Source organism: Martes martes (genome assembly GCF_963455335.1).
Source record: "Martes martes genome assembly, chromosome: 5".
In the NCBI taxonomy this organism is placed as follows: Eukaryota; Metazoa; Chordata; class Mammalia; order Carnivora; family Mustelidae; genus Martes; species Martes martes.
The window spans coordinates 45,336,706-45,363,381 of NC_137892.1; the positions used below are offsets into that span (position 1 = coordinate 45,336,706).

Consider the following 26,676-nt stretch of genomic DNA (forward strand, 5'->3'; position numbering starts at 1 on the left):
TATTAAAATTTTTTCCTGCATTTATGACTCCCAACATTACTGTTTTTATGTGGGACTACTTTAGTTACATATTTTTCTAGTTTTTTAACACTGAGGAGGTTTGCTTTTTGAAAGTAGCAATGTTAAAAGCATTTCTGATATGTCCAAGTAAGAATTGAGGTAAGATAGTCATGTAGGATAAATTACAGCTTTCTTTCAAAATAGGTTTTTCTTTATATACATTTATATAAGGGGAATGGGATATCAGCATGCTTTTGTTTATGTAATATTTTTGCTTATGAAATTTGTAAAAAGGTTTGCTTACTGTTATATTTTGAGAGTTTGTTATTTCTTTTAACTCTTTTTCTTTTAACTCTTTTCTTTTAAATCATAGACCTGACCGATAAAGTTCTTCCTCATTCTTTCTACCAGAAAACTAAATATGTTGTTAGATTTTATTAAGGGTACTTTTATGACCACCTGATTTGCTGGACTTTCTGTCTTTAGTTGAAGAACATTTCAACTTCTACTTTTCCTGGATATTTTCCCTCATCCATCAACCACTTGGTAGCTTTGTTCTTAAGTAAAATTTTTATTTTCCATTGTTGGTATTATACCATACATCTGAAATAAAGCTATTATTCAGTAAACTTTTTATCAATACTTGGAATGTGAAGGAGGTGTAGTATGGTTGATAATTCTGGACATACTTCCTGTGGTAGCCTTGAACTTGTCTTGTGAAAATAATAAAGTAATTTCTAAAATAAAATTTAGCTTCTATTGTTTTATTTATATTGGTTTCTAAACATCATACTGGGTGTTAAAATATGTCTTGTCTTACTTGGTATATATTAATGTTTTAACATTTTTGTCTTTAGCATAGTTTCTTCATTTGTGTTAGTAGTAACAGTGCCTTGAATTAATTTTTGCACTAACAGCTGTTTTCTTATTTCTGTATATTTATAAATCTGTTTTTTAATGGATAACACATTTAAACGAAACATTTATTTTCTGTTAGGTTTATCAAGAGTTACAAGAAATTTGGTGGCCCTCTGGAAAGGTAAATATTTCATTCTTAGAATCACAGGACGTGTGTTATGTGCTTTCAGCTTTATTATATATATTACTATTGGCTTTAACTACTTCATTAAATTTGCTTAAAAATCATTTACAAAGTTTCCCTTACTAGGGAAATTTTCTTAAGTTTCCCTAATTATAGTTCATGTTTAAAATTTAGTTTATCAGGACAGGGGTGTGTGTGTGTGTGTGTGTGTGTGTGTGTGTGTGTGTGTTTAAGTTAATGGTTAATCTCAGTAATTGTTGGTGATTTGAATATTCTTTGTCCTTTGTTGTGGAAGGCCCAATGTCTGAATATACAGTGGCAAAGACTCAGATTGGCTCAATTCTATTTTTTCTCTCCAGAACTCCCTCTTAAAGATATTTTCTGTTTTATTTTGGATATTTAGAGTTATTGTATTTATCAAAAAAAGTCCACATATAATTGGACCTGTCCAGATCAAGCCTGTGTTCAAGGGTCTTTATTATAATGTTTAGCAACTTTAGAATGTAAGATTTGATCGATTATGAAAAGCTTTTATAGAATTATTACATAATCTTCAAGTTGGAAGCATACCATTTTTTTATAATGAATTGGTTAACTTTATTATTCTTGAATAAATGCATAAATAAATTGTTTCCCTGCCAAATTTTTAAACATTTTTTGAACTCCTTTTTTATGTATCTTATGCCATTTATGTGAACTAGACTTTTTAGGGCATGTAGAGAGACATGTAGAGGTTGAGGTAGAGTGAAACTACTGTGTCTTAAATGCTGCCACTTTATTCTCCATATTTACCTGAAAATTGTATTATTTCATTAACAGATTAGATGCAATTGCTCGGGATGCTGAATTAGTTGATAAGTCAGAGACAGACCTCCGACGATTAGGAGAATTGGTGCATAATGGTTGCATTAAAGCTTTAAAGGATAATTCTTCAGGAACAGAACGAACAGGTAATATTAAAGTGAGAGTGATTTAAAAAGAGAGGTAAATGGAAGTTTCAAATAACGCTTTTACTGAGTTAGGAGGGTATTTACCTGTTTACCACGCTTAAAAGATGCTTTGAAAAACAAAGCAGGACCATACTGAGTAATAGGAAATGGGTAACAGAATTGTGTTCTTGAAAGCAGTAGATTCTATCTGTCTGATGTATTCTAACTAATTGGTAACATCAGAAGTTTCTGTATTTTTAGTATAGATGGCTGGGAAAATATAGTGTGCCTATGTGATAATGGCTTTGGGCATAGTTATTTCAATGGCTTTGGGCATAGTTACTTCATTATGCTTATTTTATAATTTACTTAAAATATTTAGCTAAGATTTAGTAATAAGGTATACTGAAAAAAATTATGCTAGAACACTTATTTAGAAGGTAAGAGTATTAATAGATGTATCTTATGCATTTGATAAAACATTTATGGAAATACTTCCTATGAAATGCTTTCTGTAAATCCACATCTGCTTTATTGTAATCTCTATAGTATGTACTGAAAAATCTTGTGAAATTTAAGGTTTGCAGCAAGTGCCACCCCTCAGTAATATAAATAAGTAATACTTATAAATACAGTTAAATAGTAATGCTTATTAATATAAGTAATAGCATATCTTTGTATTTTGTAGAATTGTATATTTCATTTTTTTTATGTCTTAAAAAAAATTAAGGTGGTAGACTTGGAAAAGTGAAGGGTCCAACATTCCGAATATCAGGTGTACAGGTGAATGCCAAGCTCGTCATCTCCCATGAAGAAGAATTAATACCATTGCACAAATCCATTCCTTCAGATCCAGAAGAAAGAAAGCAGTGAGTTGTTTACTTTATCCATTGTAAATTATTTGTTGTTATTCAGTAATTCGAATTTGTATGTATGTTATAACAGTCTTATGTCATTGGCTAGTTTGAATGAAATGTTTTTAAAAATAAATAAGGCATAGTATTTTGAAGTTCCAATAACTCAAATATGTCCTTCAAAATTAATTTTTAATATGGCACTTATAGGGGCGCCTGGGTGGCTCAGTGAGTTAAGCGTCTGCCTTCAGCTCAGGTCATGATCCCAGGGTCCTGGGATTGAGCCCCACATCGGGCTCTCTGCTCAGCGGGGAGCCTGCTTCCTTCCTCTCTCTCTGCCTGCCTTTCTGCCTACTTGTGATGTCTGTATGTCAAATAAATAAATAAAATCTTTAAAAAAAAATGGCAGTTATAAACTTGAAAGTGGTTATTAACTTTGATACAGGTATACTATCCCATGCCACACAAAGGCAGCTCATTTTGATATAGACTGGGGCAAAGAAGATGATTCCAATTTGTTAATTGGTATCTATGAATATGGATATGGAAGCTGGGAAATGATTAAAATGGATCCTGACCTCAGTTTAACACACAAGGTACTTATATATTTCTTGTTTCTGTTGACTACTGGTATTGAATTAGATTTTTGCTTTTAAATTATGTTAGAAATAAACTCAGTTGATAGGAAACCAAGGTTCCAACTAGCTGTATGACCTTAGCTTCTTGGTTTTCATGAAGGGGTTGAATTTGAATGTCTCTTAGATTTTGCTTTACGTCTGAAATTATATTTTTTTATTAAGGCATAGGTTTATTTTTCTTCATATTACTAGGTTTAAAGTAAAATTCTCATTCTGTCACATTATTCAAGAGCAAAATAATTTTTTTTAAATTATCAATGTTTAGGGGTTTTAGTGATTTGATACTACCACAACTAAAATCATTTTTTTGCCTAGACTGGAAAACACTGGAAGCATTGCCTTATTATCATATATCTTTTTATATTTTACTTCTTCACAGTCACTTTTGATATTGGTGTTGCATCATTTGCTATCTATGAAGCCAAACTTGAATAGCTTAAATTCCCACTGTAAAAATTTCTTCAGAGTGCATGCTTTGGGTCACATACATAGCTGATACATTGTATTTGACGAATTTTTGTATACTTTATAGTTAAATATACTGTTACTAAGAGAGGGAAGAAATCTAAAAATAATGTTTAATAACACTGGATGCTAAATATACTTGTACATTTGAAAGAAATTTCTACTCACACTTTATATTATTATTTTGAATGAAGGGATTTTTTTTTTCATGTATTTATTTAGAACTCATTCCCAGGCAAATGAAATCTTTGCTGTGGTGTAGGTATAAATAAAAAAATGTATTTTGCATTCTTACTGCATTCAAATCTTAACAGTTATAACTTGCAGTAAATTATGTGTTTCTTTAAATGTGTAAGCCTTATATTTGGCAATAAACTTCTCATTTATTAAAAACAACCTGAAAAAATTAATTTCTTTCCAGATCCTTCCAGATGATCCTGATAAAAAACCACAAGCAAAGCAATTGCAGACACGTGCAGACTACCTCATCAAATTACTTAGTAGAGATCTTGCCAAAAAAGAAGCTCAGAGGCTTTCTGGTGCAGTAAGTTAAAATTTAGATGCTTAAAGAGCAGTTTACTTTTCAGTAAGATAAATTTAGTTTACTGAAAGCCCTAGATATCTGAGGCTAATATGACCTTATAAGTGTATTTTTCTGTAATTTGATAACTTTAATTGCATTTGATGACATTTTGCCCTAAGTTATCTCTGCATTCCTGTTAAAACTGGTATGTCATTTTTTCAGAAGTGGGATCCAGGTTTTTTTTCCTAATTTTTGGATAGGTACTGGGGGCAACCTGTTTAAAGTGGTGTACTTTTTAAGTGATCAAGCCTCTATTACTCTTTCATTTGGTGGTATTGGAGAGCTGAAGGTACAGCATAAAGAACACTGAGCTTATTTATTGGGGGCAGGGGGCCCAAAATAGTAGGAAAAATACACTGAAGAAGAGGTGATGAGAAACTAACAGCCTTTAACCATTTGCATTATAACCACAATGTCAGTAACTACTATGTACCAATAAAAATATTTGTAATGCTATCTTTGGTAGGATCAAATTTAGTTTAAGATAATAGTAATTTAGGAAGGTGAAAAACCTTCCTTCGGTTTCTTTCAACTTCTGCTTTTCTCTAATCCTTTTTTAAGGGAATAATTAATTGTCATTAGTTCCTGTTACTCATAATATGTACTTGATTCATTAAGTTATATCACTTTTCTTGATTTTCTAAGACTGGTGTAGCTTATTGTGACTAGACTAAGGATTGGGTAGGAATAGCCGTTCTTTTAGCTTTTTAGATTTAGTATTCAAGAATCTTTTTTTTTTTTTTTAACTGAATCTGTGGAGTTGGTTAGAATAAAAATAATTATTTTTAGGGAGGGTCAAAGAGAAGAAAAGCAAGAGCTAAGAAGAATAAAGCAATGAAGTCTATAAAAGTGAAAGAAGAAATAAAGAGTGATTCTTCACCCCTGCCTTCAGAGAAGTCCGATGAAGATGATGAAAAGGTAAGAATGTGTTTTAGAAAGATTTTTATATTAGAAAGGCACATAGCATGCTTTAGTATACTTAACATTTAAAATTTGACTAAGACCTGAAATTCTACTTTAAGGTACTAAAGTTCCTTTTTTGTAGTTCATTACATAGTCTCACGTATGAAACAGAAATCTACCCATCACTAAGAGGGATAGAGCAGAGGTCCTTCCTTTTCAAACATTTGCCGTTTAAATGAGGTTCTGTTTCCTTTCATTTTATTTTGAATTTTGAATGGGACTGGCTTACTTTAGTTTTTATAGGAAGGTGAACATTGCATGTATCATTATTAACGGGATTCTGGGTTATTTCTTTCTGAATCCACATACATGCAATCCATAGTCATGCAAAGAAAAGAACTTAGTCTTTGTCAAGATTTGGTTAGTAATACATTGGCCATACTTGCCCTTTTCAGGATGAGATCACTTCTGTGAAACATCCAAATAAAAAAATTAAAACAGAAAGAGACAGTGAAGAAAGACCTGAGCCAGATGTTTTTATAAAGAAGGAATCAGAAGAAAAGAGGGAAGCAAAAGAAAAAGAGAATAAAAGAGAACTTAAAAGGGAGATAAAAGAAAAAGAGGATAAGAAAGATATAAAGGAAAAAGATTTTAAAGAGAAAAGAGAAAACAAAGTAAAAGAAGCTATACAGAAAGAAAAAGACATAAAGGAAGAAAAGGTATGCAAATCATAATATAAACTTAGAAAGTGACACAATCAGCATATTTACATTTTAGGAAAATAAATTGCCTATCATCCCAAATTAGCCTGAATAACCAAGTTCTTTAAAAATACATACGGGTATCTAGAAAAGGAGAAAAAATTTTTGTTTGTTTGTTTTTAAAGCTTTACCTATATGGTAACATTACAGAGTGGATCCATTTTTGGTTTCCCAGAAAGATAAAATAGTGTGGAATGTGAACAAATCACTGTAGAATAAAGTAAGACAGTAATTGTTTTCTGGAAGTGTTAATCATTTTACCTTTGTTTTTGTTGGACTTTTGTTTTTATTTTCTCTTTTTCTTTAGTTGAGCGAATCCAAGTCTGATAGCAAGGAAAAATCCAAGAAATCTTCAGTGTCAGATGCTCCAGTTCATATCACCGCAGGTGGTGAACCAGTTCCCATATCTGAAGAATCTGAAGAGCTAGATCAGAAGACATTCAGCATTGTAAGTAGTAGACTTGCTGGTTATTAGTAAGAATTCATACAGTATTTTAATTGGCAATTTTATCTTCTGGAGCTTTTAATTTAGAAGTGCATTTGAATTGGGTAGTACTACAATTCAGATTGATAAAGGCAGTAGATTTAAATTTTGAAAGTTTTCTTAAATTTAGAATTAACTTGGAAAAGCTCTTTAATAAAGACTTTAAGGAGAGGCATTTAGGGAATGCTTGGAGCAAACTTTATTCCCTTCAGCTTTAGAATTGTAAACTTCTCTGTTCTTGTACCTTTTATCTTTGTAACATTGCTTCTTATCTATAGTATAGGACTAGCTTTTTTCCCATCTTATAGACCAGTATTCTTAGAAAGTACAATAAAAACAAATAGTGAAATTATTTCATTAGAAAGGTGAAAATAAGGGCAAAATGCAAAACGTAAGCCCCATTGTATTACTAGATTCAGTAGACATAAAATTACATTGTCAAATTGTTAGAAAGGTTTCTAAAATTTCTGCCTATTCCCTCTTGCGAACTAGTACAGTTTCATAGGCCACTTTAACTAACAACTTGGCTAAGAAATACTGGGTTTACATGCTGTCATGTTCTTGTATTCATCAAAGTCAGGGAGGCTCAATCTTGGCCTCTTTCCAAATGAGTTCTTTACTGGATATAATCAAGAACCCAAAATAGTCTCAACTGTGAAATTAATTGTGATAGAAATTTTGAGGATATAGTGAGGTTGCCGTGTGGGAAAGCAGTTATGTGCAGCAACTGAATGTACTGGCTCTGGAGCCAGAGTGCTGCTGTTAGGAAAGTAAGTATCATGATCAGAAGAGTTGATACATAGAAAGTTTTCAGCTAGTGCTTTGCTCAAAAAATTGGTAGTGGTAGTGGTGGATGTTGTTGTTGAATATAGACATGCCAGCAGATTGTTAAAGGACTAAAAAATCCAGATACAGAGCAAAATCAGGAGGAGTAGTAATGTTACTAGAGAAAAAAGACTGAATGATATGAGAAAGGTACAAATTAGCCTTCAATAAGAGAAACATTATTATTGGTAGCACCTAAAGGGAAAATTTATAGTCTGATATAAATGTATCTTATTTATATACGGTTACAGTATACACAGATACATGTAAATATATATTCATATGGGAATATTTCATCTTTGGGGTGCCTGGGTGGCTTGGTTGATTAAGCTTCTGACTCTTGATTTGGCTCAGGTCATCTCAGGGTCATGAGATTGAGCCCCGTGTTGGAGCCTCCTTAAGATTCTCTCCACCCCACCCCCCCTGCCTCTCCCTCTTACGCACTTGCACCTGCTCTCTCTCCTCTCTCTCTGTCTCTCAAAAGATAAATAAAATCTTAAAAAAAAGAATATTTCCTCTTTAGGATCTCTAGAATCTGAATCTTTTTGCTGTTTTGATATAATCTTAAGTCAGTTTTATTGCTAGTATTAATCAAATGCTATACTTAAAAGATGGAAATTTTCACTTCTTAAAAACATGTTTTAGATGCCCAGGTTACCTTCTTTTCCCATTTTCTTCTACTTTGTGCCCTGACTAGAGAATGTTGATCATTGAACCCATTTATTTATTCGTTCCTGCTAATTCCATGGCATGCCCTAATACACCTTCAGATATTTTTCATGCTCTTTAAGCATAGGAGTTCCTACCTCAGTTTTTTTCTCCTTCTTACTTTTGGCTCTCCAAATCCAGTTGGCTCTCCAAATCCAATTGGCCCAATCCCTAAGAATGTTGGAGACAGTCAGAATAAGCTACTCTTATTCCTGTTTTCCATCATCCTTATTTGAACATATCTCTGGACTTTCATTTTTATCTCTTACATGCTGGGATCCCTCAGCATCTTTTTAAGGTTAACCTTTCTGTTTGTGACCTGGTTCTTAATCTAGCCTCTCTCCATTTTCTGTTGATTTTTTTTTTTAAAAAGCCTCTCTATTGGGTGGGAATAGAGAGGTGGTGGTGTGCTTTTGCTTTTCTGAAGTGAAGACTGAACTCTTTTGAACTGCTGCCCTTACTCTGCCTATTCATTACTGAGTTAGGTGAAATAGTACCTCTTGCCACCTTTCTTAGCCTACATTTCCTCCTTAGCCTTCTGACTGGTTCATATAACTGCTGAAATGGAAAACTTCCTGTTGTGCCCACTGCACGAGTTTCTTCTCCATTAACTTTTATGATTGATCTTAAAATCGCTTGTATTATGGAGAGAAGAATGGAATTGTTTTAAACATGGACCCTGTAGCCAGACTTTCTGAGCTCACATGATTAGGATTTTACTGCTATATAAATTTTATTTGTAAGTAGCTCTGATTATTAAATTCGGTGGTCTTTTCTTGGTCTTCATTTTCCTTCACATCTTTGCTTAATTTGACACCTCTTGATTTTCTTTGTGTCTTATTGATTTGTCTCCTAAATATCCTATGTAATTTTAACAGTTAAGAAAGAGTACAACCTTTGAGGTCAGACCTAGGTTTGACAGATGTCATTTCACTCTAAGCTTCAGTTTCTTCAATAAAATAAATAGTGTTGCAAAGGTCTACTAGCAGAATTAAATGAGGTGACTTTACACAGCACATAGCTTCTGATACCTAGCAAGTGCTTTGTAAATATTGGTTATCATTGCTCCAATTCCCAACTTCAGGCCTTGGCCTTAGCATAGATTTTGGTCAGGAATTCTTTTTTTCTTTACCGCTATCAGTCAATGAGCAAATCATATTGGCTCTTCCATACTACTTCAAGCTATATCCATCTCTGCCTTCAATTATTTCAAAAGCTTCTCAGCTGTTTTTCACTGCTCCCACTCATCTTTTGCTTATACCCTTTTCATTCCTCAGTGCATACTCCAGCAGCCGGAGTGATAATGACTGTTACAGAGAGGGTAAAGTCACCCCTGCTTATTTTTTTGCTTCAAATCCTTCAGAGTGACTTTCCCTCACTCAAGATGAAAGATTCATAATAGGCTAAAAGATGCTGCATCTGGTTTATTATTCCCATCATCTCTTGCTACTTCTAGGTTCCGGCCATGCTGGCATTTATACTATTCCTTTGAACTTTCAATTTTTAGAACCTACGTACTTCTTGTTCTCTCTGCTCAAAATTGCTTACTCTGTCATTTTCTTTAGATAGATGCTCAAACATCACTCTTCTCTGAAGTCTTACTTGAAGTAGAAATCTCTCTACTTTTCTTGCTTTATTTTTCTTTGTCACCATCCAACACACTGCATCTTGTTTATTTATTGGCTGTTTTCTCCTCCTAGAGTACAGGTTCCACAAAAGCAATATCTCTTTTATTTATTGCTCTATTTCCTGGGTCTGGGATAATGCTTGGAACATGGTATGCACTCAAATTACATATATTGAATGAATCATTTTCTAGCAGAATATAAACTACCAAAATCTAGCAAGAAGCAGGAAATGTGGAGAACAGAGAGGAGTAATGCTGAAAATTAGAAAGGAAAAGATTTTCCCTTAATGAAAAAAAGACAGGAGGCCTGGCAGAATTCTGATTTTAACTAAAAAGCATGTAATTCTAATATTATTTAAATTATTCCTGACAGAAGATAGATAACTTCCAAGCGATTTGGATAAATAGGTCAATAAAACAGAATAAAATACTTGGAAACGATTCCACACATATATAGACACTTAATAAGACTGGCCCTTCCATAGCAGTGATATGAGGATTTCTTCCTTAAATGATGTTGGTTCAGCTAAATATATTTTTTGTAGTTGATCCATCCTTAACATTCTGGGAACTAACCCAGCTTTGCTACTTGAGGATATCATTATTCATTTTACATTTGTTTTGCATTTGTATGCATAAATAAAATTTGTATAGTCTGGTTTTTGAGTAATACTCTTATTTTAGTTTTGACTTAAGGTTATAGCTTTTATTGCACATGTTGGATTTTTAATTAAATCATAACAGTTTTTGATATATCATCCTTTTATTGGCATGCCAGTGATATGTAGGCAATGGAAAAGGTTGGTTCCTTTCAAGCATTCCCAGTTCCCTGACCAGCCAAAATATAAGAGCAAAATTCTTTAGCTACTTTCTTTTGTCCCAAAGGTTTAGAAGCATAGACAGTTTATACTTACAGCTACATTGATTTTAATAGCTTTGCCAGCATTTTTTATTTTATGAAGATCCTCATTTTTTACATTTTATTCTATATTAGAGTGACTCTAATACACTAAGTTGTGTTTTGAGATACATTATTTTTTAACATTCTGTGTTTAAGACTACTTAATAATGTGTTACAAGGTATAAAGTAACCATTTTTATAGCAGGTAAGTAAACCCAAAGCTTTAACATACATAAAGATTGAATTTAAATGATAGTGGAAAACCTTACTTTCTGAAGAAAATCTGAGAGAAAAAACCCTGATATTTAAGAGCTGTGATGCAAGCTTTAATGCTTATTTTAGCATCAAATAGTGTTATATTTACTCATATAGATGTATTAAAGGAAATAGATCTTTGTTGAATTCTTATTATTAATATATGTTCTTATTTTCCCATATTTAAAGTGTAAAGAAAGGATGAGGCCTGTCAAAGCAGCTTTGAAACAACTTGATAGGCCTGAAAAAGGCCTTTCAGAAAGAGAACAATTGGAGCATACTAGACAGTGTTTAATAAAAATTGGAGACCATATCACAGAATGTCTGAAAGAGTATGCAAATCCTGAACAAATCAAGCAGTGGAGAAAGTAAGTGATGTACTTTTCAGGAAACATGAAATTTGTAAATATGTTACCATCTATTTGTGTCTTATTATTTCAGTTTCTTATTCTGAAGTTTAGGTAACAAAATAATGTTTAAAGAGGTAGTCTGAGGGTGATTGTTTTCATTTTTCCCCTTTAAAGCTTTGTATTTGTGAATGATTGCTTAATTATACATCATGATAAGCCACAGGTGGCACCTCTTCCTTTAAACACAAAATAGTGAAGGGTTGGCTGGGTGGCACAGTCAGTTAAGCATCAGACTTCAGCTCAGGTCATGATCCCAAAATCCTGGGACTGAGCCCTGCATTGGGCTCCATGCTTCGTGGGGAGTCTGCTTGTCCCTTTCCCTGTGCCCCTCTACCTGCCTGTGTTCATGTGTGTTCTCTGTCTCAAATAATTAAAATCTTAAAAAAAAAAAAAAGGAGTGGAAACTTCTATTAAAATTCAGGCTGCATTTTATTTTTAGAAATTTCTACAGTTTACCAGATTTTTCTTAGTAATAACTTTAGAATTTTGCAGTACCAAATAAATAAATTTATTGTTATGTAAATTTAGCAATTCATCTTCTAGGTGTAAGTATACAGTCTTGTAAAAATTAATTTTCTCAAGCAGTGTAAAATGCAGACTTTTACCTTCCCCTTTATTTTAGAAGCAGCAGCAACACAATTGATCTTAAAATTTGTAAATCTGAGCTGCTATAATATTATACAAATCACGTAATGACTACCAGATCCAGATCAGTGTTAAGCCAAGCTACTAGACAAGTTAGGAATACTCCAAAATGACCACAACCCAGTCATATCAGTTTATTAGTTTGCGGATTTCCTTGCTTTATGCAGTACAGCTATACATCAAAGCAGAAAACTAATAATGACATATTTCTGAAGGACTGATGATTACATGAGAGATTTTATCCTTGTCCCCTTTCTCCTTAAACTCAACCAGGACCCGTGTTAGAGAGAGGAGATGAAGTTCATTATGATCACTAGGCTTTTGAAAACAAATGAAACTGAGCTATCATGACTAAAGACACTGAAGCCATGCATGGGCAATAAAAGCCTAAAGACATGTGCCTATAATGCCATGCAGTGATTCCTGGAGTTGGCATCAGAAGACATGCTTGGTCCCCATCTTGGCTAATATTGGCTTTGTGATCTTGAACAGTTACAGAATATCTCTGAGCCCACTAGTAATCATCTGTAAAATAACATCATCTGTACTTGAAACCCTTTATAAACTATATATAGGGCACTGTATATTTTTCAACTGAGTGATAAGATATATTATGAGGAGGGGCACCTGGGTGGCTCTGTCCATTAAGCATCTGATTCTGGATTTTGGTTCACGTTGTGATCTCAGGGTTCTGAGATCAAGAACTCTCCCACTGCCCCTTTCCCTGTTCACACTCTCTTCTCTGTCTGAAATAAATAAATCTGAAAAAAAAAAAAAAGATATTATGAGGAAGGAGAGGAAATAATCCTAAAGTACTATGTTATATTGTCTGGCTTAATCTTTTATTTATAGCTGGAATATATATACTAGAGTTTTAATGCTTTCCTTAAATACCATAAAACAGAATTCTATACATCTCAAGCTCTTTCAACTCACATGATGACTCCCAAACCACAGAACTATAGAACAGGGATACAGTAAAGTTCAATTATATATATTTATTAGGCTTAAGTGGAAATATAGCCACGTTCGCTTTTTATATTCAAGATCCAAATTTAAAGTTTCTCTGTTAATGGGTCCCATACAGTTGCTCTTTAACACTTTCTTTTTTTTTCTTTTTTTTAGATTTTTTTAATTTATTTGATAGACAGAGATCCCAAGTAGGCAGAGAGGCAGGCAGAGAGAGAGGGGGCGGGGAAGCAGGCTCCCCGCCGAGCAGAGAACCCGATGTGGGGCTCAATCCCAGGACCCTGAGATCATGACCTGAGCCGAAGCCAGAGGCTTTAACCCATTGAGCCACCCAGGCACCCCTCTTTAACACATTCTGTAGGACCCTTCTTAAACAAGCTTAATCCACACTATCTGATGGTATCTTTAGTCAGACTACTAATATAGGTTATTTCTTTTATAGTAATAGGAACCATGATATGAGTCCCTTCCTGATTTGTAAATTTATAACTTTTTGGTTTCAAATGAGGACGGATTACTCCTTTTCACTCTAAAAGATTATAAAATGAAAGGATTTGGAAGAGAAGGAAAACTTAATGTTTAATTTCATTTGGAATCTTATTCATATGGGAGCACCAGCCTGGCTCAGTCTTTGGAACATGGAACTCTTGATCTTAGGGTTGTGAGTTTGGTGTTAGATGTAGAGATTACTTAAAAAGATTGGATTCTTAACCATATAAAGTTTTTAAAAATACTAGAAATAATGTCCTTAGGCTTTGTTCCATAGAAGGCCAAGTATGTGTGTATGTGTGTTTCTGTCTAGAGGTTAGGGGTTCCATGAAAAGGCTTATTAATTTTTTTCCACCAGACTGATTTACCTGTTCTTCTTCTAGAAACCTGTGGATTTTTGTATCTAAGTTTACAGAGTTTGACGCAAGAAAATTACATAAATTATATAAGCATGCTATTAAAAAACGGCAGGAATCTCAGGTAAATTAATGCATCATATTTTTTCCATTAGTTTATGTTATCAAAACTGAGACATTCTTCCATATAGAAGAATTCAGTTAATAAATGTAGAAGGAATGAAGGAAATGCAAAATCAGTGTTAGAGCACAATAAAAGTTGTTACAGGTAGGATCTTCTGAAGGAAGCTAAAATAAGTGGTCGTGAAAACAAGATATTGGCATAGGCTAAGGGTATCTCCTCCAGAGTGTTTAAAAACCACCTTAACATTTGATCAGGGTTAATAGCATAAACCCTCAGTCCATGCACTAAGAAAGGTACATCACTTTTGTGGAATTCTAGGCAAAAATGCATACCTTAGTTTGATCATGAGAAAAATATCAAATAAACCCCAACTGAAAGATGTTCTATAGAGTAACTGTCTGGTACTCTACAGAAGTGCCAAGGTCATCGAAGACAAGAAAAAAAAAACTAAAAAGCTGTCTGAGATTGGAGGAAATTAAGATAACATGAAAACTCATTTTTCATATGAATACCAGATTGGGTCTTGGAGCAGAAAAAAGATTTTACTGGAAAAATGTAAAATTTGAATAAAGTTTCTAGTTCAGTACATAGTGTTGTCCCAATGTTAATTACTCAGTTTTGATTATACTGTGCTCTTTTATAAGATACTAACATTAGGAGAAGCTGGGTAAAAGGCATATGGGAACTCTAGGTACTATTTTTGCAGCTTTTCTGTAAGTCTAAAATTCTTTCAAAGTCAAATTTTAAAGAAAGTCATGGGACAGATAGTCTATGTTTTAAAAAAAGGTATCTGGAAGTGATACATTTATACATTCTAATATATGAGGACTTCTTTCAACATCAGGATTTTCTTTTTAGGGTGGTTATTTTTTTTCCTTTTTCCAATTTTGTAAGGGTATTTGAAGCCACTTTAAAGATTCTTACATATCTGCATTTATTTTAGCAAAATAATGACCAGAACAGCAACTTGAATGCTCAAGTGATTAGAAATCCAGGTAAGTGTTACTAATTGTTTTAGAGACTAAATTTAAAAATTGTTTCCCTCTTTCAGGTTTGTTTTACGTAATACCCACATTTTTCTATCAAATCTTGTTATCTTAAACACTAACCCTTTTAGCTTAATAACCTTCCCATAAATCAACCTCTTGTCAGTTTCTAGAACTTAGAGAATAATTGTTAAGGTGAATGTATTTTTTAAAAATGTTATTTCGGGCATGCATGGGTGGCTGAGTTGGTTAAGCATCTGCCTTTGGCTGGGGTCATGATTCCAGAGTCCTGGGATCAAGCCCTACATTGGGCTCCCTGCTCGGCAAGGTGCCTCCTTCTCCTTTTCCCTCTGCTGCTCCCTCTGCGTGTGCTCTCTCCTTCTCTCTCTCTCTCTCTCTCTCTCTGTGTCAAGTAAATAAGATCTTAAAACAAATAAATCTAATAATAATGTGTTCTACTGGTACAAGAGCAACAAATGTATAGTCTGAGAGGAAAATGGGCCTTTAATTTTTCAGTTGTATTTTTACACATTTCAGAATACAGTAACCCTTTTGTAGGTTATACTGCCTTTATAGACCATTTCTAAAGTCTTTAACTGTCTGTTGAACAACTGATTTTTTTTTTCTGGAGTTGACATAGGTGTTCTTATAATCTAGCAGCAAAGTTACTTTTGTTTACCATGTTTTTTTAGTTTGTCTGTTTTTTGTTTGTTTGTTTTTACACGTCATTAACCAAAGCTGTACTCTTATCTAACAGATGTGGAAAGATTAAAAGAGAATACAAATCACGATGATAGCAGCAGGGACAGTTATTCATCTGATAGACACTTATCTCAGTATCATGATCATCATAAAGACCGACATCAGGGAGATTCTTATAAAAAGAGTGACTCTAGGAAAAGACCCTATTCTTCTTTTAGTAATGGTAAAGATCATCGTGACTGGGATCATTACAAGCAAGAAAGCAGGTAAACTGGACAATTAGTTTTGAAATTTTGCTTATTCATGTTTTTTTTTTTTTAATTTTGCAATACTTGACTTTATCAGTCAGTTTAGTATTCAGGTAATCATTACAAATCATAAGTGAAATAAAGGTGTTTGTTTACAAATAAAAAAATTGATACATAGTACTTTTTGTTAATATTGAGAACTGAATTTCTATAAAATTTTTTTTAATTCTAAATTTAAGATCAGAGTGTTATAATAAATCATAGGATTCATTTTTATTGATTGATTTTAGGAGATTATTGGCTCAAATACTCTTCAAAATACAATAATAGAGTAAAATAAAAGCTCAGTGGAATATGACTGAAATTCGATGGGGGGGGAGTTTTGTATTCCATTAAAAAAAACACGGGAAAAATTAACTGAAAACACTTTACTGAGTTTATATTTAATCACAACAATCTGGGAAGTCTTAAAATCAGAAGTTTTCTCTGTTTATTGTTGTTATTTGAAGACTTTAAGTAGTAAAAAACCTAATATCACAAAATACATTTTATTTGATAAGGGAATACTTTCATCAGTTAATTACAGTTATGAAGAACAAAAGAAAAAACTGAGAAGAATAAGTAAAGATCAGAAATAGAGAAATTAGTAGATTTTCTTTTCATTTTAGTTAGGCTCACTGCAATAATTTCTTCTGTCATAGAAGCACTGTCATAAATACGTCAATTCTGGAATTGCTCTTAGAATTAGAAAAGGAACACAAAACAAAAGGATCTATTTGTAGTAGTAAATTTTTATAATTTCACAGGTTTATAGAACATAATTTATGTTGTTTATAACAACAACCTTTCCCCAACTAATGAAAATTTCCTTCTGGCAAATAGTTCACAGACTGCATTTTAGAGGTCTTTATTTTTTTTCTGGTTAAAAGTTCATAAAAGGCTCTGATGTCAAGTGTATTCTGTGTCATTATCTTAATCCCCACTTCCAGATGACTAAGATGTATTAGTATAACTTTTGCATAGGATAGTAGCAACCAGTTGAAAAATGGGCATTTGAACTAAATGAAATAATTCAGACAGAGAAAGACAAAAACCGTATGATTTCACTTGTGTCTGAATCTTTAAAAAAAAAAAAAAAAACAGAAAAACAAACAAGACTCATAAATACAGAGAATAAAGCAATGATTGCCAGAAGGGAGCGGGGAGTTGGGGGGATAGGCGAATTAAGTAAAGGGGATTAATAGGTACAGACTTCCAGTTATAAATTTATATAAATTCATATAATTATATATTATGATATATAATTATATAAATTTATGAATTTATGGAAATATAAATTTATATCGATATAAAGTACAGCTTGGGAATAGTCAATATTGTAATAACTTTGTATGGTGACAGATGGTAACTACACTGAACCATGGTGAGCATTCCATAATGTGTATAATTTCAAATCTCTTTATGTTGTACACCTGAAGCTAATGTGATATTATGTATCAGTTATGCTTTAACTAAAAATAAAATTGTATTTAATATTAAAAAAATAACTAAAAAATAAAATGGGCATATAAAATAAGCTGCTACCTGAGGTATTCTGTATGATTCATTTTAGTTTTGTGAATTGAATCATTTTCCCAGCAAGGCATGCAGAGATAGATCCAATGACTAAAGCTCATTTAGGAAGTTTTTGTAATGAAACACAGAGCTTATATACAATTAAGAAGATGCCTTAAAGTATTTTTCTGTTTTATTTTTTAATTGTTTTATTTGGAAATTTTTAATTCACATTATTAATTTAATCCCTCATTTATCTTTTATTAGGTATTACAGTGATAGAGAGAAACACAGAAAACTGGATGATCACAGGAGTAGAGATCACAGGTCAAATTTGGAAGGAAGTTTAAAGGATAGATCTCATTCTGATCATCGTTCTCATTCAGATCATCGGTTACATTCAGACCATCGGGCAAGTTCTGAATATACACACCATAAATCTTCCAGGGATTATAGGTATCATTCAGATTGGCAAATGGACCACAGAGCTTCCAGTAGTGGCCCCAGATCACCATTAGATCAGAGATCTCCTTATGGCTCCAGATCTCCATTTGAACACTCAATTGAACACAAAAGTACACCCGAGCATACCTGGAGTAGTCGGAAAACATAACAAAAACTGATACTTTGTCTTTCCGGACTTTTCTTTTAGCCATATATCATAAACCAACACAGTAATTGCCTTACATGACTTGAAAGATATAAACAGATCTTCTATCAGTAGCAGTATTGTTACTTCTTTCCAGGATGCAAGGTCTATTATCCCAACAGAAGAGAAAATATTTTTATATTTAAGGATTATGCTGCACTGTACTACAAATACTGTAGTACTTTTTTTTTTTCTTTTTTAAAGAAATGGAAAATGTTTACTATTACAGGGACCTCAACACTGCCCTTCCATATAGGCTGGATAAAACTGTTTTTAAGTCAGTGATTTTAGACTGACCTCCATTTAAATTATGTTTGTATATGAACTTTACTCTGACCTGTGATCATGTTTCAGGAAGGAATGAAAGAGAGTTCTTTTCTTAATAAAGAAAAAACACTCAAGGACTTTGTTCACTTTCCAAAGCTACTTGTTTACATTGTACACTGCGACCACCTTGCCGCTTTTCATCACAAGCTTGAATATTTAAATTCTGTACTTATATCTGTAAAATAGCCAGGAATTTCCTGTTTGTGATCTATTATTATGCCTTTTTACACACACACATACACACAAATGGCTGTAAATTATTGTAAATGGATTAAATGAGCTTTCCTTACTTCCTTTCCCTTCTCAGGCTTTTTTTGACTGTTCCTTTCCCTACCAACTCAGGCCTTCTTATCATTTAAAAATATCAGTGTAATAACACTTTTTAATGATTTGTCTGATGGAATCATTGTTTAGAATGTAAAAAATGGGGAAAGGGGCCACTTAATTCCATTAGTCCTCTTTTTATATTGACTATTTTATTAGATACATGTTATTTCTTTTTTTTTTCTTTTTTAGTAAATATTGTGTTTGTAGTAACAAAATGGTGAGATAATATGTAAAATCTAAACTGCATGCTCTGGAAACATTTTTTTCAGATGCATTTGGTTTAAAAGGGTAGGTGTATGAACACTTTTCAGAATCCAAAATGGCCAAAAGTTATTGTAAATCCATTTGTTTTCCCTTTTCATGTGGGCAATAATGTCAAATGTGCTATGCAGCCAGGTAACATTTTAGATAAACTTGATTGACTTTTAATATAAACTGTTACAATGCACACTGATTGTATATAAAAACCTTATATATGACAAATTAAATTTAAGAAAAAGGATACGTGGGCTCCTGTAATTTTCTGCTGCATTCTTATTCCCTCAAGCACTTAACTTTTTTTTTTTTTTTTAAGTGATAATGTTTAGCTACCAGGAAAAAGGTATTTTGGTAAGCAGTTAACTATTGTCAATATGTGGCACTACAACTAAATCTATTTTGAAGACTGTATGAACAATCTATGAAGTAAAATTGAGATCATAGAAATCTTTGTTGGACTCTTGTTGGTTTCCTGCAGATTTTATTTTAGAATGCCTTATATTTATTCACAGATTTTTATTTTGTTATATTCAGTGGGAATTTTTGAATCAATGTGGCATACATTCTTGGATGTGTGCTATGCTGTAGTGAATTTGAATCTTAACTTCGACAAATACAAGTATATTGGTATATGCTTATAATATTCTTAAATGTGTCCCTGTTGATTAACTGTGGGAACAGTCTACAGAAGTTTATCCATAGATGGGTGTATTTTTTAGACATTTTCCTTTTATCTATTTAGGTCTAAGATTTTATGTGTACAAAACAAAGCTTCCTCACCCCCCTTTTTTGGGAGTAGTGATACCTCTTTTAGTTACCCTGAAGAATAATAATCTATTTTTTCCTGGCATATCAGATAACATAGCAAAAATAACTCAATTTTTAAACATTAATTTATAATTAAATATAAAAGTGATAAAACAGTTTAGTGCTGGTACACTTTTTAAGCTTTTCCACTTTTTCCATAGTATAAATAATTATTCCATAAGATATCATTTAACAAAGAAATACAGTACTTAATGAAATTGTAATATTAACACAGTACACAGATCAGGGTTGGCATTTTTAATTCATTTTGTAGCTGGGATATTTGCGTTATGTCCTATTGTACAGATTTCATAGAAGAACAATATTAACATATTTTGAGGCAATGGAATGGCTTTAATTTCTTAATGACACATCTAGTTGAATATTTCAGTCACCTAATTAGTTGAGTTGAATGAAAAATCTAAACTGTTTGTAACATTAATTGATGGAAAATATGTTCATTATTTGTAAGAAATCATCAATCCTGTAGAAGAGGAATAAGCCATAAACTTATTAAGACACAATGGAGAAGAACATTAGTGCATAGATACAACAGGGAACATTCTCTATAAAATATGCTTAAATTTTGTCTTTTACATGCTCATTCTGCTTTGCTATTTTTATTCATTTATGTTTAAATTTTCAAGGGTAAGAGATTATGCATAGTACTGTACCAGTTAACCTCCACTTTAATAATATACAATAAATGATTCTTATTAAAAGCAATGGCCTCTTTGCTTATAAAGAAAATATTCTTTGTTCAGGATATGTTAGAAAATAATTTTAGACTCGAAAGCTGTGGAAAATGAGTGTGAATGATTCATTAATTTCAGAGTAAGTGGCTTAATAAAACCTTTATAGTTGCATGAAATATGGTAGGTTACATATATGATAATTTCTGTAATCCATTTTTGTAGTTAAATAATGAAAGGGTTGTATAGATACACTGATTGACACTGATTTCATTTCTATGAGATTTAAAGAATACGCACTGGGGTAATTAGCAAAATTCCTATCTTCATTACTCTGTTTCTGACTAAATAACAGAGTTTTATAGTTGTAATTGTTTTGCAAGAAGTATAATGATTTGAGAGTAGGGGTAGGCAGGGAAAAGCAGCTAATTTTTAAATATGGGATTCTTTTGGACTTACCCAGCTTCATTTGAAATTGTAAAATGAACTCATAAATGTAGCTTGTTAAAATTTTAAGTATTTTTTTACTTAGCAAATAATGCAAAAATATTTTAAATGTTTCTAAATTGATATTTAAGGGTATTAATATAAACAACTATCAGACCCCATTACTGAAGTTCAAGACTCAATTTAAAAATACAGAAATCTATTATATATATTGTAGCACTTGATAAAAGATTTGTGATGAACATGTTTAAGGACAGGCAACTAGGCATAGTACAACAAAAATATCCTGAGGCAAAATAATGTCAAAAAAACTTCTGTGTTAAAAGTTTAAAACAAAACAATTGAAATTATATTTTCTCCTGGCAATGACTACAGTAATTGATTTGATAGGTGCTTTATGCTAACTTTTTCTTCTTTTTTTAAGAACCAAATAGATTGATTTTATTATAGGTATCTTTAGATTCTTTATAAAGAAAAACCTAAGGATAGGAGATACTATTTACATTAAAGAATCAAAGATAAGATTATTTGGTAAAGTAGGATTAAAATGTACTTCCAGGTTTTTTCCAAATTTCTATACAAATTCTTCAGTGGGACTACCTGTGCCATATTTTCTAACCTAATAGGCTATTAGTCAACTTGTCCTTTAATCAAAATAAAAAAACCACCAAACTTAACCCACCTTTATTTTGAAACAAGACTGGTAGTTCAAACTCCCAAATGAATAAGATGCTTTTAATTCTATGTCCCAATCTGCATTTGAGTCTTGATCTAAATATTAAATTGAAATGGTATAAATTGTCTCCAAACAAAACCTGAGTTCATAATGCTTCTCTTAAATGAGCTAAAATATTGATTGCATTGATGATCTACATTTTCTGCCAGAAATGTAGATTGGATTGTAGTTTTACTATTTTAGACTACTGTTAGGTTTCCAGTTTGTCCATGAGCTGTGGAATTGACCTGACACATTGTTTTTTTTCCTCTTTTTACCTTTCAAAACTTGCTTTGTCTCTGGTGTTTTTCTATTTCACTATGCTGAGTTTAGGTGTGGTTTTATTTTTTTTAGATCAGGTCTTGCCTCAACCAGTTCTTTTTACTTTCTGGAAACCTGTGGTATTACTATCATAATGTTTTTTTATTTCTGTCCTCTATCTCACCAGCTTTACTGTTTTTCCTTTTCTTTCCATTTCTGTGCTGAATATCTTCAGCTTCAACTACTCCCCTGAACTCATCTCCACTTAGATATCTAATAGGTATCTAATCTTAAAATATGTAAAACCAGACTCAGCCCTTCTCCACCAGTAACATCAAAACAACAACAACAACAAAAAAACAACTGCCAATCTTCCATAATTTTTGATAAATGAATGGGCTTGGCAATCATAACTTTATAATATGTAGCACTTTACCCCTAGCTATTTCTATTCTTTCATCTCACATTACTCCTATTGTTTAGAAAACCCCAAAGAATACTTCTGGGACTTTGTATTGTTGGTCACTCAGTCAAGAAAGCCTTTATCCCTCTCTGATTTGCTCAAAACTTGTTCCCTCACTTAAATAATTCAAGTCAAGTCTGCTCACATGTCACATCAAGTCTCTAAACTGGTGCTGTGCCCCTATCAATCATTTTGAATCCCTTTTCTTTTCCTTCTAGCACTTATCATTACATGACTTTGTTTTTTTCATTTGTCACTGGCTGCTTGCTCATGAACACGTATGTTCCTTAGGGCAAGGACTTCATATTCACTGAGGTAACCCAAGTACCTAAAACAATGCCTCATGTATCAATTGCATTTTTTTTTCATTATTTTGGTTCTTTCCCAGAAATATTATGTCCCATAAGTGGTAAGAATTATTAAACTTTTGTCTTTCCATTATTACCTGATCTGTTGGTATATTTGGAAACATTTATATGCCTTATCAGTATTTCTATTACTAGAGTCTTTTTACTATCTCTTGCTTTTTAACTCAACTAATAAAAATCACCTGAAACATAGAGAAATACCTAAGTCTCATCTAGAAATTAAAGGTCTCAAGTAATAGGATTTTAGGGATTTAATATTTATTTTATTGACTTGAATAATACAGAGGTTAATTCCCCTCTTAAAACACTATGCTTCTATATAAATGAAAAACTTGGTTTTGTAACTTATGACTGCTTAGAAAGATAATGATACTTTGTGAAGAGATATTCAGAGATGTGGTATGTAATAGAAAAATATAAAACATTTTGATTTGTCTGTTCCTTTATCTTTTGATAGGAAATATATTTTTTGGTGGCATGATAGACTGTCCTATTCTCCTCATAAGGAAAGAGTACAACTTGTAAAAACACCATAATGCAAGAGAAACATGCTACATTTACAATGTCTTTAAGGTGAAATAGCCAAAAAAATTCCCTCTCTGGCTGGTTTTTGGTATTTTCCCATTAAAAATTTAGATCATGTTTATATAAGGTAAATGCATCCTTTTTAGGTATGCATTGTAATAAGCTTTGACATATGACACAGTTGTTCAACCACCAACACATTTAAGATACAAAAACATTTTCAGTACCTCAAAAAAGTTATCCCATACTCATTTCCCAATACCTAGTCCCTGGCAACCACTGATTTGTCCCTACAGTTTTACATTTTCCATAATGTTATTTAAAGGAGTCATACAAAATACAGGTTTTGAGCCAAGCTTTCACTTAGTATAATGTTTTTGAGATTCATCAGTGTTTTTGCATTGACAATAGCTCATTACTTTTTATTATTAAGTGCTGTTCTTCATATTGAATGTTCTACAGTTTGTTTATCCATTCACCAACTGGACTTCCAGTTGTTTGGCCATTATGATTAAAGATGCAATAAACTGTCACGTGCAAGTCTCTGGGTAAATGTATTCTAAACTTTGGAAGTACTTTGGAGTAGGACTTCTAGGTTGTATGGTAAAGTACGTGTCTTATTTTATAAGAAAACTACCAAACTATTTTCCAAAGCAGATATGCCATTTTATGTTCCCACCAGCTATAGATGGAAGTTCTTGTTACCCTTTAACCATGCGAGCATTTTGTACTGTAGGGTTTGTTTGTTGTTTTTGTTGTTTTTGTTTTCATGTAGCCATTCTGGTAGGTGTCTAGTGGTAACAAGTAATTTGCATTTCTCTAGTGACTAATGGTATTCAACATCTTCTAATGTGTTTGTCATTCTTATTTCTAGTCTTCAAAATTTTTTCCAATTTTATAAATAGTATTGTTTATAGAATTCACATATCAGATAAACTGCAAATTTTTTTTCTAGTCTATGGCTTGTCTTTTTTTTTTTTTTAAAGATTATATTTATTTATTTGACACAGAGAGAGAGAGAGAGAGAGAGATCACAAGTAGGCAGAGAGGTAGGCAGAGAGAGAGGAGGAAGGCTCCCCGCTGAGCAGAGAGCCTGATGCAGGGTCCAATCCCTGGACCCCGAGATCATGACCTGAGTTGGAGGCAGAGGCCCAACCCACTGAGCCACCCAGGTGCCCCTATGGCTTGTTTTTTAATTTTCTTAACAGTATCTTTTGAAATATTGAGTTCAAAATCTTTTTTATAAAATCTAGTTTTTCCCTTTTTTCTTCTGTGTTTCCTTCTTTGTGTTTAGAAATCTTTGCCTAACTCAAGATCACAAAGATTTTTCTCATATGTTTTCTTTTAAAAGGATTATACTTTTAGGAATTGCATTTAAGTCTGTGATCCATCTCGAGTTTATTTTTGTATATAATGTGCGGTATGAACAAAAGGTGTATGTGGGGTTGTTTTCAGTTTTTTTGTTTTGTTTTTGGATATTATTTGTTGAAAAGACTATCTTTTACCACTGTCTTGATTACTGCACTTTAAGTAGTAAATTATGGGAGCACCGGGGTGGCTCAGTCAGTTAAGCAACCAACTCTTGGTTTCCCCTCAGGTTATATCGGGGTTGTGGGAGCGAGCCCCATGTCAGGCTCTGTGCTCAGCACAGAGTCTCCTTGAGATTATCTCTCTTCCTCTCCTTCTGCCAACACCCCCCAGCCCTCCTTGTGCTCTCAGTGTTCTCTCTCTCAGTAATAAATACAGTCTTTAAATAAACAATAAACTATGAAATCAGGTGATGTGAGTTCTAAATTTTGTTCTTCTTCAGTATTATTAGGGCCTTCTAAATTCCTTTGCTTTTCCACATACATTTTAGAGTTCCAGTTGTAATGTTCTACTGAAATCTGCTAGGATTTTGACTGAGATTATATTGAGCATATAATCAATTTGGAAAATATTGACAGTTTTTTACTTAGGAGCACAGTATGTATTCCATTATTTATGTCTTTAATTTCTCTCATTTTGTGATTTTTTTCACTATACAAATCTTGCTACATAAATTGTTAGAACCATCCCTTTTATAAATGCTTTTTTTATTACAATTTTTTAAAAGATTTTATTTGAGAGAGAGCATGAGGAGGGCAGAAGGAGGGGAAGAAAAAGAAGGGAATCCCAAGCAGACTTAGCCGAGCATAGAGCCTGATGGGGGTACTCAATCCCATGACCCTGTGATCATGACCTGAGCTGAAATCAGGAGTCCAATGCTGAGTTGAATGAACCACCCTTGTGCCTGTTTAATTTGAATTTTTAAGTATTTATTGATTTTTGGAATTAACTTTTTTCCTGTGGCCTTGCTGTACTCAATAATTAGTTCTAACAGCTTCTTCCAGATTCTTTGAGATTTTCTACATAGATTATCATATCTTCTGTAAAAAAGTTTTATTTGTATCTTTGCAATCTTCTATGCCTTTTTTTTCCCCTTGCCTTAATGTACTTCCTAGGATCTTTTTTATAATGTTGGTAAGAATGGACATCTTATTGCCTTATTTCCATCTGGAAAAAATTTGTTCTTCCAGCACTGATTATGGTAGTAGCCATAGCTTTTTTATATATGACCTTTATCTTGTCAAAGAAGTTCCCTTCTAATCTTAGATTTCTGAGTATTTTAAAAAATGATTTTTTTTAATATTCTTAAAATAACCACAAGTACTTATTCTTGGGATATGTGAATCTGTTGTACAACTTCTTAAATCATGGAATCAGATTGGAGACTGATTACCTCATTACTATTCTACTTTTACTTCCTCATATAGTACTTTTTAATCAAAGAAACCATCAAAAAACAACTTGTAATGTAGTGGGATTTTTTTTTTTTAATGTAGTGGGATTTAATGATGAACTATCTCAAGTTGCTAGTTAATATTTTGGACAGATGGACGTTATCAATGTGTTTCTTTCAAAAATTTAACGTTTCTTGTAGCACCTCTGTTTCTGCTGCTTTTGCAAAGTACAGCACCAGTCTAGAGCACAGTCATCCTTTAAAAATACATTAAATATTAACTGGTTTCTTACTCTTTTCTTTCTTTTTTGCTTAAGTTTATTTTTAAGTAATCTCTACACCGAACATGGGATTCAAACTCATGACCCCAATATCAAGAGTCATATGTTCAAACTGAGCCAACCAGGTGCCTCTAACTGATCTATTCTTACTGCTTTATGCACTCTTTCTTCTTGTCTTGTCTAATATATGGTTCATTTAGATCAGCTTCCCTTGGAGAATACTGTCATTTTTTTAGAATTCAGTTCACTTTGTTGCCTGGTGGTCTCTACTCTCTAATGGGTTCAAGTAAAACTATAATTTTTTAGATTAACTATTTTTTCTTGTTAGAATTAGGAA

General features: G+C 32.6%; 1 protein-coding gene across 1 annotated transcript in view; it reads left to right on the forward strand.

Moving 5' to 3' along the window:
- Positions 1 to 19,456, forward strand: part of CHD1 (chromodomain helicase DNA binding protein 1) — a 73,339-nt gene extending 53,883 nt beyond the window's left edge. The window contains exons 25-37 of the mRNA XM_080803855.1: positions 998 to 1,039; positions 1,862 to 1,992; positions 2,702 to 2,840; positions 3,271 to 3,421; positions 4,350 to 4,472; positions 5,301 to 5,429; positions 5,870 to 6,133; positions 6,483 to 6,623; positions 11,165 to 11,343; positions 13,872 to 13,968; positions 14,912 to 14,963; positions 15,712 to 15,922; positions 17,726 to 19,456. Coding sequence (XP_080659981.1) covers positions 998 to 1,039; positions 1,862 to 1,992; positions 2,702 to 2,840; positions 3,271 to 3,421; positions 4,350 to 4,472; positions 5,301 to 5,429; positions 5,870 to 6,133; positions 6,483 to 6,623; positions 11,165 to 11,343; positions 13,872 to 13,968; positions 14,912 to 14,963; positions 15,712 to 15,922; positions 17,726 to 18,071 — 2,005 coding nt within the window. The 3' untranslated portion in view covers positions 18,072 to 19,456. The remainder of the gene's footprint in view (positions 1 to 997; positions 1,040 to 1,861; positions 1,993 to 2,701; positions 2,841 to 3,270; positions 3,422 to 4,349; positions 4,473 to 5,300; positions 5,430 to 5,869; positions 6,134 to 6,482; positions 6,624 to 11,164; positions 11,344 to 13,871; positions 13,969 to 14,911; positions 14,964 to 15,711; positions 15,923 to 17,725) is intronic.
- The last annotated feature ends 7,220 nt before the right edge of the window (positions 19,457 to 26,676 follow it).